At 50.4% G+C, this 16,794-nt stretch overlaps 1 protein-coding gene across 2 annotated transcripts; it reads left to right on the top strand.

The window, feature by feature from the left end:
* On the top strand, positions 1 to 8,095 carry LOC108501614 (M-phase inducer phosphatase 2-like). Of its 2 annotated transcripts, none has more exons than XM_017823703.1 (15): positions 1 to 413; positions 639 to 766; positions 1,253 to 1,304; positions 1,490 to 1,531; positions 1,830 to 1,866; positions 2,004 to 2,111; positions 2,187 to 2,306; positions 2,647 to 2,721; positions 2,858 to 3,031; positions 3,149 to 3,244; positions 3,588 to 3,650; positions 3,753 to 3,851; positions 4,218 to 4,351; positions 4,462 to 4,573; positions 4,810 to 8,095. In XM_017823703.1, the coding sequence occupies exons 1-15, from the start codon at positions 304 to 306 to the stop codon at positions 4,948 to 4,950; spliced, it is 1,491 nt and encodes a 496-aa protein (XP_017679192.1). In that variant the 5' UTR covers positions 1 to 303; the 3' UTR covers positions 4,951 to 8,095. The 2 variants fall into 2 exon arrangements, with proteins under 2 accessions (XP_017679192.1, XP_017679191.1); XM_017823702.1 differs by having other exon boundaries at positions 2,632 to 2,721.
* Positions 8,096 to 16,794: the final 8,699 nt, after the last annotated feature.

The following is a 16,794-nucleotide window of genomic DNA, read 5'->3' as shown; positions in this document are numbered from 1 at the left end:
TCATTGGCTGCGGCGTCCCCGGTGTTGTTATTTCGTTGTTGTTGTTTCGTTGTTGTTTCGTTGTTGTTCCAAACGAGAGCGAAAGGGGGGTGAGCCGAGTGTGAGAGGAGTGTGAGCTGAGCGTGTCACCTGCCACTGACAGCTCTGAGCTGTCCCTGTCACCTGTCAGTCTCCCCTGTCACTCTCCGCTGTCCCTGTCCCCTGCCGGCTCTGGACCGGACGCAGCCCCGGCACAGCCCGCGCTCCGCTCCCGGCGAGGCGCTCCCGGAGACCGACACTCGCTCGCCCGATCCCTCCCCTGCCATGGCGGTATGCGGCGGTCGCGGGCTGCCCGGGCTGGCGGGCACGTCCCCGGGGGTGTCACCGCTCCCCCCGCTGTCGCTGGACGCGGGACACCCGGCGGAGCTGGGCAGGTGAGGGGATGGGGCGCACTGGGGGGCTGCGAGGGGCTTTGGCCGCCCGCCCCACGCGGGACTCCCTCGACACGGGAGACATGGGCTGCCCCCACGTGGGGCTCGGGGATGGAGGGCACCGTACCGGGCCGCTTGGAGGATCTAGGAACCCCCGCTCCCTTCACTCCTCCGGGGAAGGGACGGGAACCCCGGGGCACTGACCCTCCCCCTCCCGACCGTCCGCAGGCTCTGGGACACCTCGAAGCGGCGAGGCGGGGGGCTGCCCCTCCCGCGGCTCTCGCCCACCCTGTCCCCGCAGCCGGTGGCCTCGCCCTGTGCCCGGGACTCCGTCTGCTCCCAGCCCTCGGATGCCGGTGAGTGATGGAGCTGCTGCGCCCCCACAACCGCCCCCTACCACCCCCCGAGCCGGGGGTCTTGCACAGGGTGCTGGGGGGAGTGTTAGAAGGTCCCTGGATATGGAGGTAGGGCTTGGCCCAGTGGCTGCCGAGGGAGGTTGAGGCGGGGGCTTCTGGGGGAGGATAGGCAAGAGCCGCCAGCTCTGCTCACTGGGGCTCAGCCACGGAGCACCCCGTTGGGGTCCCTGCTCAGGAGGACACGGGACATTCCATGTGGGACCGGTGCCACCCGCCTTGTTATCCTGGTGGGCAGGTTGACGGCCCCCCGTGAGGGCACAGCCGTTGCCCTTGGCCGTGGTCCCTCTCCGGCCCTGGCTGGAACAGATGGGAGCACAGCTGGGATGTGGGGGGCTCCCTGCCCGGCCGGATCCTGCCAAGGGCCCTGGGGTGGCGGCAGGAGCCCGATCCCCACCCCGGGGCTACCCCTGCCCCTTGTTCCCGCAGGATTGGGGCTGGACTCCCCCACACAGCACGACCCGGCAGCGGTGGAGGAAGTGTGAGTGCCCCATCCCCACGTCCCCCCCGGGGACACCCCCTCGCCTTCCCCTGCCTCCCACGGGCAGCAGTGCCCAGGCTCAGCCTTGCTCCCCCAAGCTCTTTCTGGGGGGTGAGAACCTGGACTGCTTGGGCTGGGATGTGGGGTGCCACTCCCCACTAAGCCCAGCTCTCCTCTGCCCACAGCTTCGAGAAAGCAATCCTGAATTCCAGGAGAGTTCTCCAAGGGTAAGTGAAGGGGCTCTGTCCCTGTGCCAGTCCCAAAAGCCAGGCTGTCCCTGTCCCAGACCTAAAACCCAGGCTGTCCCCATTTCCCTCCTGGAGCCCCGGTCAGTCCATCGATGTTTGCTCAGTGCCTGGATGTGGTTTTGTCCCAGGGTCCCTTTGGGGAGCTAGGACAGCCCTGGGCAGGTCTCACCCCTCTAGGAGGACCTGGGGGACACAGGGGACCATGGTAGAGGGGTGGCACACTGCTGGTCCAGGACACCTGCTCTCATTGAATCCTTTTCTTTCCCTGCTCTTGCAGCACAAAGCTCCATCTGCGGAGGATCCGCTCCTTGCCGGTAAGTCCTGGAGGCTCTGCAGGGCTGAGCACAGGGAGGCCGGATCCTGCTCTATCCCTGGCCGAGTTGGGAGAAGCAGGATGGAGCCGGGGTGGGGGGGGTTGTGCAGCACCTCTCAGCCCTCCCCTGTCCCACAGCCATGTCTCCTGGAATCCAGCATGATCCTGAAGGACATCTCCCACTCCAGGGAGTTCAACATCCGCAGAGGCCGAGTGCAGAGGGGCCAGAGGGAGTCTGAGGATGAGGTGAGGGGGGCAGCGAGGCCTGGGGAGTGCAGGGCAGGGGCAGAGGGGCACTAATGTTGTGCCCCCCCACCGCAGGAGGGCTTTGTCCCCAAGAAGCTGCCGACACTGGATCAGCAGAGCCGGCTGGCCACCAGACATGGGGCTGCCAGGAGGGACTCCCTGGCCACGAGACCCTGCTCCACATCCAGCCTGCTGGTGAGAGGGGCTGGAGGGCTCGGGAGGGACCCGGGGCTGGGGGATCCTGGGGCTGGAGATGGGAGCTGCTGCTCCAACCTCCCCACCTGCCCTGGAGACCTGTGGATGTTGGAGATGAAGGGGTTGAGGGGGTCACGGGGACACCCGGTCTCCAAATCGGGCAGGCATGGGGCTGGCCCCAGTGCTGAGCTCCTCACAGAGTTCCTGTGCCTGTGGAGATGGATGGACCTTGGTCATGGGATCCATCCCTGCCTGGGGCTGGGAAGCAGCCAGAAGGACTTCTTCCCTTCACCATCTCCTCTGCTGTCCCCCGTCCCTCCCTCAGCTGCCGCCCTGGCAGAGTGATGCCACCATGCCCCAGGGGACTGAGAACGTGCTGACCACAAGGATAACAAGGAAGGAGGAGGCAGAGCTGGTAAGTGGGAGCCTTGGAGGTTGAACAGAGCCCCAGGCTGCACCCACAGGGTTCTCCAGGTGGGGCCTCATCCCCTGCCCTCCTGGTGCTGGGGGCTTGCTGGACCCCCAGGCAGCCACACAGACTCTCTCCACAGCGTCCAGGGAAGTGCAGCAAGTGCCGGCAGCTCTTCTGCTCGCCCTTGGGGACCAGCAGGGCCATCAGGCCCATCCTGAAGCGGGGACACCCCTGTGATGGGGACACCCCTGTCAAGGCCAAGCAGCACAGGAGGGTGGCCAGCACGCCCCGCGAGGAGGTGTCACTGGAGCCGGTGGGGAAGCCCTGGGGGGAGATCCAGCCTGTCCCTGTGGATCCAGGACTGTGCCATGCCCCGGCTCTGCTGGAGCCCCTGTTCACATCAGGGGGGCTCTGCTTTGTATCCCTACAGGAAGAGAGGCTGCAGCATTCCAGGTCTGCCCAGCATGAAGAGATCAGGAGCCTGCCAGACAGTAACGATCAGGAGCTCATTGGGGACTTCTCCAAGGTAGGGCCACGAGGATGGGGCAGGTCTAGGGGTGACAGGGACCACCATCAGAGCCCTGCATAGGTGCAAGAGCCCAAACTGACCTGGCAGCCCTTGCCTGGGGACATGGGGCCTTGGGGCTGTGACTTTCCAGCCTGCAGCCCGCAGAGTGGATGAAGAGCCCAATCCCTGCTCCTCTGGAGCCACCCCAGTGCCACAGGCACATCTGCCCTGGGCAGACTGCCTCCCTCCCCTGGGAACAGAACTGGCAGCTGAGGGGGCTTCTGGGCTGGGGGAACAAGTGGCACCCTCTAGGAAGTGTCCCTGGGATGGATATGACTCCAGAGCCCATGGTCTCCTCCAGGCTCACCTCCTGCCAACGGTGAAGGGGAAGGACCCAAGCCTGAAGTACATCTCCCCTGACACGGTAAGGGGGCAGCAGCCTCTGCCCAGCCCCCCTGTGGGGCTGCCTGCCTGCTCCCTCACCACCCCCCAGGTGTTCCCCCTTGGTGATGGACTCCCCCTGCAGTTGGTGGCAGTACTGACTGGGCAGTGGAGCAGCTTCATCGAGAGCAGCATCACCGTGGACTGTCGGTACCCCTATGAGTACGAGGGGGGCCACATCAAGGTCAGAATGGCTCCTGTGCCCCCTGGGGCTGGGAGGAAGGGGGTGTCTGAAACCCACCAAACCTCAGAGGTGCTGAGACCCCCACTTAAGGTCGAGCAGTCCCCTCAGGAGGTGCTGAGACTACCCCAACAGGGTTAAAGAGCCCCCCCAGGGGTCACCAGGGTTCCCCAGAGGGGTTGAGTAGGCCCCTCAGCAGTGCCAAGCCCACTTGGAGGGGTTGATCCTCAATTGGAAGGAGGAGGGGGATGGTGCCCAAGTAGGTTGGGGGATGGTGGTGGTGGGGGGAGACTGGGGGCAGCATCCTTATGTCCCTGCAGATGAAATGGGAGGCAGAAGGGGAAAAAGGTGCCTCCTGTCCCTCCCCAGGGTGCTGTCAACCTGCCCCTGCAGCAGGATGTGGAGCAATTCCTGCTGGACCAGCCCATCCTGTCCCTGGACACCAGCAAGAGGGTGATCATCATCTTCCACTGCGAGTTCTCTGCTCACCGCGGCCCCAAAATGTGAGAGGGGCAACGAGGGGGGGAGAAGGAAGGCATTGGGCTCTGCCAGCCCCCCAGGCACGCCCAGATCCCGGCACCCGATGATCCCGTGCCCTTTCCCTGTGTCCCAGGTGCCAGTTCCTCAGGGAAAAGGATCGTTCCTGTCACGAGTACCCCCAGCTCCACTACCCCGAGCTCTATGTCCTGAAGGGGGGGTACCGGGACTTCTTCCTGCAGTACCCGGTGAGTGCCCCCACTCTGTCCCTGTCAGCAGGGCGAGGCCTGGGGACATGAGAGGGGAACGCCCTGGAACCCCGTGTACCCTGCCCAGCCCAGCGGGGAGGGGGAGCTCTGGCTCTGAGCATCCTCCGTGAGGGCAGGATCTCCAGGGCCGGGGGACCGGGGGCGCTGGGTTTGCCCCCGGCTGGGTGGGGGCCGGAGGCTGCGCTGCGGTCGGTGACAGGGCCGTGGCTTCCCAGACACACTGCGAACCCCAGGACTATCGGCCCATGGAGCACGGGGCCTTCCAGGAGGAGCTGCGCCAGTTCCGCTGCCAGAGCAGGCTCCGGGCGGGAGAGCGCAGCCGGCGGGAGTTCTGCAGCCGCCTCCTGCCCCGCTGAGCGCTCGGGGACCCGCAGCCCCTCCGTGGGCAATAGGGGAGCTGGGAGGGTGCGAGGGCTTCCCTTGGCCGGGCAATGTGCTTTGGGTTGGTCTGGTTTCTTAGGACTGGTTTAATGTAGAGGCTATTGTTAGGAGTGGTTTAATGTCTTAGTTATTATTAGGATTGGTTTAATTGGTTATTGTTAGGAGTGGTTTAATGTCTTAGTTATTGTTCGGATTGGGGGTTTGTGCCTTCTTTATTGTTAGGATTGGTTTATTGTATTGCTTATTGTTAGAATTTTGTTTGTGTCTTGTTTATTGTTAAGATTGTTTTTTCATAGTCTGATATCAAACTCCTAAGGTGGAAGGAAAGAAGGAAAAAACACAAGATACTCAATTAGCTACATAGAATATTCCTGAACTACTTTATTTTGTACAAAATCAATGCACAAAGACCTTCATAGCAGCAAATTACTTCCTTTATTGTAAATGTGGCAACGACTTTAACCACAATCCAGTAAAGGTGTTCCATGGTTCTCCATGTCCTTCAGAGATAAAAAGTCACCCCCAAGGAAATGGGTGGTACTGACAAGCAGCACAACTGGTTTCCAATATGGTCGCTTTTTTCTTACTGTGAAATTTGCTGGCACAAAATTCTTTATACTATGATTTCAGCCAAAACATAAGAGAAAATGTCACTGTCAGAATGGATAAACATCATAATAATAGAGATTTATTTTTATTTTGTTTCTCTTTGAAAAGACTTTTGCTATTCCTTCTAGCAGGACAGCTATAGCAGGCTATAGAAACTTTGCTCTTACTGCATATACACCAGATACAGAGTGCATGAGAAGTTTCTTTTTCAACATAATTGATTACATTTTCAGCTGAAGAAAATGCATTTCTTCCCCTCAACAGCAGAGGAATGAAGATTTTATGTTTAGATCTTGCTGGATCAGCTAGATCTCACTCCTTTAGTAATATGGTTCCAGGCTGCAATCTTATTATTATAGGGTTTTTTTAGGGGAGCATTTATTAATGCAGCTTCCCTGAAAAACAAACAAAGAAATGATCAAAAGAAACCTCTCAAACAAGAAACAAACCTTAAGCATCTAGCAACTAGATTCCTTTATATTAATAACAACAACAACATAGTTTCAAATAAAACTCAACTACTTTTAGATTTAATTTCACAGACAGGAACTACAAAATGATCAGGCATCAAACAATTTTCATATGCACAGGGAATAATACAAAAGCCATATTTCTTGATTTATATGCTATGGTATATGTTTATATACCATGAAGAAACAAATGATTCTGCTTTCTGGATTAGAGCCTTGAATGGTTTAAATAATGGAGAGTGTAGCCATTGCTCTTTCTTGTGCCAGCCAGCTGCACTAAGCCCAGAAAAGGTTCTCCTTCACAAAAAGCAGTGTACTCATCTTTCCAGCCTGGAAAGTGCTTTCCCCAGAGCCAAGCAGTGGATTGTTAAACTTTTGATGCTACAATAACTCTGTCAAAGCCTTCAGGCTGATGTCGATGATAAGATTTACAGTAGCCTTAATATTTATTGAAAGAAACTAATTGTAATTATAAACACCTAGGAAAATAATCTTATTTTTCTGTATGGGTTTTTTTTTTGCTATTATTATATTTATGACTTTAAAAAAATAAGAGAGACAGCACTGCCCTGGGGTTGCGTCATAGCTGGAGGCTGACATGTTCCACAGGAGAGATAAATCCACCTCTGATACCATAATGTGGAGCCTTCTCCTCTTCCTCCCACCTTGCATGGCCTTGCACCTCATCTGTCAGCTTTCTGATTATACCGTGGAATGGAAGTAGGGCTCAGGTTTGGAATTTATTTCCAGGACTCAGCCTATGGGTTTTGATTACTTTCATATGCAAGCATCCATTTTTAACTGCTGAGCAGCATCCTAAAATGGATGTTTATAATAAAATTGAAAATCTTCAGCTCATATAACTTAATTACAATGCATTAGTATGATGTAGAGGTACATTTCAGAGGTGATAATGGTTGTTTTCTATTAATGTGTCCTAATCATCAGCAAAGCCTTGCTCACACTGATCTTTAACCCTTTTAGAAGCAGTTGATGGTAATGTACAAGGCCAGGGGCACTTACAAGAAAACCTACTGTTTGTTCACAATCTGAAAGCAGTGCTTAAATATTAATGGTTATTATACAATACAATTATATACAATATCTGATGATCTGTTAAAATATGGATTAAAAAGAAGATAATATCAAAGAGAATTAACTTTTAATAAAGTCAGTGTTACCACACCAGTTTGGCTGTCAAACAGTACATTTCCACTCTTCTAATTATGAAGGATTAGTTATTTAGTTGTTCATTTTTAGTATGGGTCTATATTGTTTGGGTCTACAGCAAAGTAACAACACACCAAGCCTGACTCTTTCTCCAGGAGTCTTTACAGCCTATACTAAAGCCTCATTAAGCTTTTGTCCTCCTCAGAGTGTCCAGCTGCATATTCTGCTGTAGTAAAAGGGTGATAATATCACTGAATACTTTGTATTACAGAAAAATATGTAACATCACAAGAAATGGGTAATAAAACTTAATTCAGCATTATGAAACTTAAAATTACAAATGTTTCTTCATTCTCAAGATGCACAGTAGAATTTCTCCACCCTATATATTCATAGACTTTGAACCTTTAACCACTGCAATTTATACTTGGCCATTTGCATTTCACTCCAGGGGCACTTTTGTGCTGTGAGCAGCACAGTGCAGAGACAGTGATTTTTTGCTTAGGTGACTTTGTGCACCCAGTGCAGAAGTGAATCCTGCAAACACAAATTCATGACATGAAAGTGTGCAGTGATGGAACCAAACAGCACCTCATCCTTGGACAGATATATCTAGTTCCAATTCCAGGCTGGAACCACTAAAAAGCTATTATGGCTAAAAACATAATGTCAGGCCACAGAATCAACTTAGCCCCACCCTCCTAAGTGTTTGAAGTATTCATTACAGAGGTTAAAAGGATAAATTTCTAATGCTGGTAGTACTCACTTTCTATTTTGAAGTAATTTTCTTTTCCTTATCGTCTCCCCCCAGCAAGTGTGATACACACTGTTTCTGACTCCATTAACCCCTTTAAAACCTCTAATAAAAATCATGAGGTCATTCTTTTTAACTTTTTGTCTATTGTGTCTCTCTATTTGTACCTCTTAACATTTTTTAAAGCCATCGCTGAGCTATGAAGCCAATTGTCTGGTCATTTTTTATTCAGCTGCCTGGCAAAATTATTTTTGCATATTAGCTACCAAAACAGAAGTATTCTTTCCCAGCTCTCTGCTGTGTGAATTTACACAGACAGTCTTTACAGCATTGCTTTGGGAATTCTCTTACTCCAACATGCAAATGCACCAAGCCTGGCATAGGGGCCTTATTTCTGCCAGTTCAGCATATGCAGAACTGTACATCCACTATTCCAAAGCCTTCTGGAGGCAGAAAGGGTGTGTGAGTGTCAGTAAGTGGGTCTGTGTCAACTCTGCTGTTGACTTGAGGTCCCAAGTGGAGGTAACACCACAGAATCATTGAGGTTGGCCAAGACCCTTAAGAGCTTTGAGTCCAACTGCACTTCCAGAGGCACACAAGTCATCGCACCATGTTAGGGCCTGGCCCAGGCTTTCAATTCCTGTTCAGCCCCGCTTAGGGCCTGTGGGAGTAAGGGAAAATCTCTGGAACTGACCAGCAGAGCTACAGCCCCTGCACCTGAACCACTGTGCCATTATCAGTTGCCCCTGTACACAAAAAGAAATGGATATGAAAGGCATCTTATTTAGTAAAGGAGGACAAGGCAGGCTAAGCAAGGCTATCACAGGAGCAGGAGGAAGAGGCAGAACAAGAGATATCCAGTTGATCCCTACCCTTGAGTGAGCTGCAGGAGAGATGGAAAGATTTCAGCCACCATCCAGGTAACCACATTGTCACCCGGCTGCTCTGATGGTGGAATAATGTGACTAGCGGTTTGGAATCAGAGGATAATGAAGCCAAGCAGCTGGGGTCACTTTCTAGGGAAGCAGGCATCAACAAAGCAATTGGAAGAGAATGACTTGTGACATTGACTTGACTAATGACATCCTTGTGCTCTTTGCAGAGGAGGTGAGAGTGCTGAAGACCCATCCAATATAATAAATAATCTGAAAGTGAGAAACATTATGCCTTGCTTAATGATGCATCCTTGCACTGTAGGAAAGCAGGAGAGAGTGAAAGTAGCTGTACAAGCTGTGGAAAATGCTTTTACTATTATTGTTGTGTTTATTGCAATTTTCTCAGCAAATTGTGACCCCATCTTAAAATATCTCCTAGTATTTTTTCCTCCAGTATTGAAATGGGGCAGTTTGAGTGGGCTTGGTTTTCCCACTGAGTTTTAAAACCAGCACAAGGGGTAAATGCATCTGGGCTGCCACATTGTGGCATGATATTGTTGCTTGGGTGGAGAACCTGTTTGTAAAGGTGATTCATGTTCATGTACACGAGAGTTGAGTCAATGAAGAATACCCGATTAATCAACAGGTGTCTCCAGCTGCTAACAGTGAAGTGGATTTGGATTGGCAACATAAGGATGAGTAATTTCTGTCTCAGTGGGCCTGTGACAGCTTGGGCCATCAAGGAGGAGATGCAACATATCAATGGGCTCATGATCGAGGGGTGGACTTAACCATGGACACTATCACACAGGTGTCTTGGGTTTACTAGCCCTCCCCTGGAACTGAAGAACGCCTCTGCAAATTACATATTTAAGTAGCCGGAAGAGAAGGCTTGTGGTGCAGAAGAAATTAGAGCCACTAAGCTGGCAGAGGGGCCGCCCTCCCCCCCGGGCCTGGCCCAGGGGCAAGTGTGGCACTGAGGCCAAGCCAGGCCCCTGGCTCAGACGTGCAGCAGAGCTGAGAAGAAATTCCAGAGAGCGAGAGAGAAACTGCCCAGGAGTTCTCCGGCCAGCCTCGCCGCTTCCCCCCACTGCAGGGAGAGGTGGTGGCAGCCTGGCCAGGCTCTGTGGTGCCTGGTGCAGCAGCAACGCACGACCCGAAGCAGAGCAGCCCAGAGCAGGCCCAGAGCGGCAGTAGTGCATGGCACGGAGCATGTCGGGAGCGGAGCAGAGCAGAACGAAGAAGAGAAGCACAGCTACCACCACCGCTTGGATTTGCAACAGAGAGAGAGAGAAGCCATGCTGAGCAGGTTTATTCTGGGTGGAACTCTGGTGAAAATTATCAGGGTATAAAGAGACTGAGATGAACACCTGAGGAAGGCACTCGCTGAGAAAAACAACTGTTGCAAAGATGGTGACAGGAGCTGAGGCAGGTGCAGGAAGAAGCAGAAATGGCCAAGCACCTGCTTGGGATTGATACTATGCGACACTGTTACCAACAACTAATACAGAAAAGGACTGTTTTATTGTTACCAGGTTTTACCAAAGAACTTGTTCGGACAGTTTTATTCCAAGTTTTTCCAATTTCAATGTATTTTCCCCTCACAAATATCTCCATTTTTCCTACTGGTTCCCATCTGCTGCATTGCAGATACTCTCCCCATTGGCTCCTGTTGATTCCATATTCCCTCCTTCCTTCCCTGATTGGCTTTTTCCCCTGCCAGTCCCATGCTCCTCCCTCCTTTCCAGCACCTTCCATCCTGACCCTATATAAGTCCAACCCCTGCCTCAATAAAGTGTGGTAGCATAGTGATTGCTCCACCATGTGACACCGTGTGTCCATCCTTTACTTCGCCTGAACCTACTGGCTGTTGCAATCCCCTTCCTACCCCAGACTGTGGCAAACCCCAGAACCTGCGACCCAGGGGAGGGGTAGACCTGACATGGAGGGGTCCTCCGAGAGCTTATTCCCCTGGGAGGGACCCCATGGAACAGGGAGAAGACTCAGAGCTTTAACTTCCTGTAATGCGTGGTGAAGATCATGGTGTAGTGAGTTGTCCCCTTGCAGCCCATGAAAGGACCTCGGGGGGTGCAGAGACCCCTTGCACCCCTATTGGAAGAGAGACTTTAGCTATTGCCCTGAGAATTTCTCCTCCGGCATTGGCCAGGGGGCCAAGGGGTGGTGAAAGTGTGTTTAATACTGTATATTTCATGACTTTTTAGTTTCTATTCTGTTAGCAATAAATTTTAATATTATTCCTCACATTGAGTCTGTTTTACCTGTTGTGGACCTCTCCCAACCTTTTAGCAATTTTGTGGGGGTTTGAAAAATTGGGCTAGAGTAAACTCATGACAGCAGGTTACCCATGAATGGGAAACATGCACTGCAGATAGGCAAGTCAAGTGTTTAAAGACTCTCTGCTATGGAGAACTATGGCTGAAATATAAATATGGGGTGCCCTGGCAGATTGACTATCTCACACTCGCACAAACCCACCAAAGCAAGTGCCGTATGCTTGAAATAGCAGAAGCAATCACTGGATGGTTGGAAACACAGTGTCCTGGCCCTTGAAACATGATATTTCTGAAAGAATTGAGTCAGACAACAGGACTCATTTCCAAAACAATCTTATAGACGCTTGGGCCAAAGAAAGTGGCTGGAGTGGGTATTGATGCCAAGAAAAAGTGGCGGCGGTAAAACTCAATAGCCACAGGTGCTATTAGGCCGGTATTTGTTTATTTCAGTGCCAGATTTGCGGGGGATAGCTCTACCTAACACACACTTGCTCCCCCTTCCCAACTTCTACTTTATACAGTTAGCTCATGTATTCATAGCATATTTTTACGTATTCATGACCTTTCCGAGAGTGGGTGATGTTTTATTTAAATCTTGGGACACGCCTTCTGGCATCTGTGCACTTGTTTCTGGTGGTCATCTCCAGTGGTCATGGGGATGAAGGCTCAAACTCTTCCTCTCTCTGAACTTTTCACCCTGTTCTCGGAGCACGCGCAGTCCCTCAGTACCGTCTCACAGCGACAGCTCCTCATTGGCTGCCCATCTGCTCAGCACCTCATTGGCTGCTTATTTGCTGCATTTTGCTAGTTACACGCCCTCTCATTGGCTGCCCCTTCACGCCATCACGCAGCTTTCCCGTTGGCTGCTTATTGCCAGCTCCTTATTGGCTGCTTATTGGCAGCTTCTTATTGGCTGCTTTCCAGCAACATGGCTGCTCTCTTAGCAACAGCACACGAACTGCAAAACTATACTATTTAAGTTACGCAGACTAATATTTTCGCTTATCAGTATATCACATGCATCAGCATCTAGGAAAATTGAAAATCAAGGAACTGTGAAAGGCTACATGGAGAGCAATGGATGATGGGATCCTCAAACACTGGGATACATATTTAGCAAGAGCCACCTGATGAATCAGGCCTGTGGGATCTGCAGTCAAGCTGGCTCTGCCCCATCAAAACCCTTATGTATCACAGAAGGGAATAAAGTTCATGTTGTGCACATTAAAAATATACTGAGGAAAACAACCTGGATTATTCCTGCCTCAAGCAAAGGCAAGTCCATACACAGGACTACTTCTGCTCAAGGACCTGGGTGGGTGCAGTTGGTGGGTCATGTGGGAGGATGGGGAAGTCCAGTGTGTGCTTCAAGGGTATTTGATTCTGGGTAAGGATGGACAATGAATCAAAATGTGTGATGTTAATTGCTGTATAATACTGCATATTATGATTTCCATGGTACTCATATGCCCATCACCACCCTGGGTGCCTTCCAATGCCTGTTTCTGCCACTCCACATTTGGGAATCTGAACGTGACTCCCTTTTGATTGTCACATTAATGAAGAATGAATTTTGATAAGAGTGATGGAAACAGAACTGGCATCAACATATGACAATCCACACTATCTTTCCTACCCTGAAACAGTTACAACAGATGGAGCCCAAGGTCAGACTGAGTGAACTCAGTGGATTTTACAGAGATGGTCCACAGACCAATGATAGCTGTGTATATACATATATCAAAAGACAGGAAAGATGCATTAGGAAGTGTAAGACCCGGCATAACATAAATGGTATGGAATAAGGGTGAATAATGTCCCGGTTTCAGCTGGGACACAGTTAATTTTCTTCTCAGTAGCTGGTGTAGTGCTGTGTTTTGGATTCAGTATGAGAAGTGCTTACCCTAAATTGAGGACTTTTCAGTTTTCCATGCTGTGCCAGTGGTAGGTGGATAAGAAACTGTCAGGGAGCACTGCCCAGATAGGTGAGCTGAACAATCCAAGTGTTTCAGAGAACATCATGCTCTGTATATGAACTGGGGAGTGTTAGCTGGGAGGGCCTGATTGCTGCTTGGGGTTGGGCACTGATCAGTGAGTGCTGAGCAACTGTACTGTGCATCACTTGTTTCTCTTGGGGTTTGTTCCTCTCCCTTTCTCCTTTTCATAACAATTATTAGTAGAATTAATAGCATTTCAATCATCACACTGTTCTTATCTCAACCCACAAGATCTTTCTGATCTCTTCCCCACTAGGGGTGGGGGTAGAGGGGGATGGAGTCAGTGGCTGCTCATTAGTTACATTAAACAGTGGAAGAGCTTTATCAAAGTAGAATTTGCTCCCTGAAAAACCTAGAACAATCTCTGAGTGTGCAGGTCTGAACTTCCCAGAAGTTCACAGCTCAGTACAAGGCATAGGCAGCATCGTGAGCCTAAACAGCAACAGCTTTGTCTGCTATTCTGTTCCTTGCTTTGTAGTCACAGTAATGAAATCCAGGGGGAATTAAAAGTATCCTGACTGCAGAGTCCATCTGCAGAAATACATAACCATTGACTAGCAAGGACAGTCAGCTAATAAAATCAGTGCTTCATTATGACCCTATTTTAAGCAGGCTGCTGATAGAGTAATTTTGACCTGAATTTATCATGACAGGAAATGCATATTCCATGAAACTCATCGTGTGCTCATTTAAGCTGTTTTACAGAGAAACCAAGAAGTGATTTTTTTGCAGGCTCTCACCAACAGGAATTTCTCTGCAGGATGCTGTGCTGACAAGCAAATTTTATGTGTGGTACCCTTCCCCAAGCACAGCCAGCAGAGCATGGTTACAAATGCCATCTGCAAAGGTCGGAGGTCCCCTCACAGACCTCAGCTAGGAGAGGTCTTGCTGCTGTCCAGCATCATCCTCAGCTCTGCAGTATCCTTCAAAAATAATTCCATTCAACTCAAGTGAGCATGCATTAATTCATATTTATTCCTCTGGGGCACTACTGGCCTGCTCTTTCCCCTATGTATGAGCAGGAAACCAAACCAGCTATGCTCATTTCACTGCACATCCCAGAAAACTGAGTTTGCTGGGACTGCTGGATCTCACCAGCAGCTCAGAGCTCATTAGAAAGTCTAAACTAATGTCCTGGCACTGTAGACTTGCTTCCCACAACATGCATGGATGCACGGCACTTCCTGGGTTTGGAAGCTCTCCCAGCAATGGTGCTCCCACTGTCCTGACTGGAGACTCGGTGCAAGTCTCTCAAAGGAAATGGAAACATTATTTTTTTCTCCTCTAGTTTCTCCTATAAGAGTGCAGTGCTCCTTTGTATATCTGATCTAGGCCTCTAACAGAGGCTTTTGGCACAAAGGTCATCTGCTGCCTTTGTGTTTCAGTTACAGTTAGTGTAGGAAAGGGACAGGACACCCATGTCATGGTCCCCAGACTCTTGTGGGTTATGGCTTATCATGCCCAGCCATACTGTGTCTTTTTTTCTTGCTGCCAATCTTCTTCTGCTGTGCAGCTAGAAATCCCTGCAAGATCTGAGAAGGGGTCAGATCCATCATCCATTGCTGGTCTCCTAAGGGGACACACAAGCATATGCAACACTGCCTTCATAGAGGTGCAGAAATGTGGCTTTCAACCCTTTTACAATTCTCTTTTTGTCCTTAAGGTTCATATACCTTGGATGCCCCTTTTTACCTCACCTCAATCACTGCATTCCTAATTTCTTCTTTTCTTTGAACACATGGGAGATCTTCATGCCACATGTAAGACTCAGTTTGTGCTTCTGCTGACACTTTCCTTCCCCACTATCTGCCTTAAGCCCCTTCTCTCCCCCACACTCTCACCCAAGCATTGGCTGGTTGTGCCTCCCTCTGATTTTCTGCTGTCCTGTTATTTTCCAAAATCAAGCCCCCAGCCCCCATACATCATACACCACGTATGATCCCCACCCAGACCTTCCCTCCATGACTCTCTACAGCTCTTCTGTCTCAGATACTGAGGTGTCACACAGCCATGGCTGCTCCTGAAATCTGAGACAAAGTTCCTCATCTTTCCACCTTTCTCTCTCTGTCATTTGTCAAGCTAGATACAAAATTTGTCTCTCTCACAGATTAAACCACCTTTGGGGGGCAGAGCAATGGAAGCTGTCTCCATTCTGCAGCTCTGGCTTGCCTCAATAACCTCAGTTAAGGTAGGCAGATGGGCAGTGGCTTCAAATCTCTGCCCTACCTTTTACAGGATCAGTTGATGACCATGTAGTTATGCTGCTATTTTAAGCTTTAATCTCCTTGCTTTCTAGCTAACTGCAGGCAGCTGAGAAAGTGGATATGTTGCTACCTCCTTGCACATCCACACTGCAGTTCTTCTCTCTGTGTAGTAAACCAGGAGTCCTATTCCAGTACAAAATGTCATGGTGGAATTTCAGTTGCACTTGGCTCTGACCCCCTTAAAAAGCAGAGAGGAGGACAGAAATTCATTTTCAAGTACTTTAGACCCTCTTCACCCTAAAATTATTTGAACAAGGATTTGATACCTTATGTGTGGTGGGTTTGAACTCCATTCTTCATTAAGTAGCATTAAGGTGAAAGTGCTAGATGCAGGGTCCCTTGTTGGCACTGCACTCTCCACAAGGCAACAAAACCATAAATACAAGCAGCAATCTGCCTACATTTCATTCAGAGACAGAACCTAGACCCAGAACTAAACAACCCTGAAACTTTGCTTTAGAGTGTGCATTTGCCTTGGGGTCAGTTGTAATTTAAATAATTTATTTGAAGTGCTCACTTTGGGAAGACAGGAGGGAGTTACACACTCCACACTGCCCCCATGATCCTGGGCACACAGGCCAACATAGATGGAAGCTCTTCTAATTCCAAGTGATCTCATGATGTCCTTTTCCATATGGAACCTCAGCATCTCCTGGGAGATGAGGTCTGTGGAGCACAGGGCCAGACACGTGCCTGCAAGAGCAGGGACTAAAAGGGAGCCTGTGGCACAGGTGGAGACAGGGAGCACAGCAACAGGTGCTGCTGACACCCAGGCCTGGGGGAGCTTGTAGGGATCTGGCAGAAGTCCTGGGATAACGTGGGTCATGGCAAATTCACATCTTCCATCTCTCTGCCTTGTCTTTGCTTTTCAAATCTTTTGCAAAGTTCTTCAAATGTGCCCAAAAAACTTCTGTTTGAAGCTGAGCAAAACTGCAAGTGTTTCAAAAGAGCACATGCCCCCAGGAAGATCCGGTAAAACCACTATTAAATATAAACGCTCGTCAGTGAATAGCAAGTGACTCATTTGGCCGGCAAATGGCAGGTTTTTCCAGCCAGGCACATGCGAATTCTCCTCCGACCAGGCAGACTGATGGAGAGACAGTGCCATCAGCTGGGCACTTGCAGCCACCTGCTCGGAGCTGTCTGACCAGAAGAGGGGGGGAGGGCTCCAAATAACCACATCTTTTGTGCTCGAAAAGCTCTTTGTGGCAGACAACAGTACACTCCGAGCATGGATCTGCTCCAGGTGAGGAGGGGAAACCAGTCTGCAGCACAAAATCGAGATTAGGAGTTCTTGAGCCCACTAAGAGGATAGCGGCTAATCCTGGCTCTGAAGCAGCTTTAGGGACCTTGTATCCCGCATGGTGCACCCCGCCATCCACTAGC

This window comes from Lepidothrix coronata, unplaced genomic scaffold, assembly GCF_001604755.1.
Source record: "Lepidothrix coronata isolate B3197 unplaced genomic scaffold, Lepidothrix_coronata-1.0 Scaffold104, whole genome shotgun sequence".
In the NCBI taxonomy this organism is placed as follows: domain Eukaryota; kingdom Metazoa; phylum Chordata; class Aves; order Passeriformes; family Pipridae; genus Lepidothrix; species Lepidothrix coronata.
This window is presented reverse-complemented; position numbering and strand designations above follow the sequence as displayed.

Coding starts and splice junctions, on each gene's coding strand:
- LOC108501614 (XM_017823702.1), top strand. CDS start 304: ATGGCGGTATGCGGCGGTCGCGGGCTGCCCGGGCTGGCGGGCACGTCC. Junction 1,867..2,003: donor GGAGGATCCGCTCCTTGCCG/GTAAGTCCTGGA, acceptor CCTGTCCCACAG/CCATGTCTCCTGGAATCCAG. Junction 3,245..3,587: donor TCATTGGGGACTTCTCCAAG/GTAGGGCCACGA, acceptor GGTCTCCTCCAG/GCTCACCTCCTGCCAACGGT.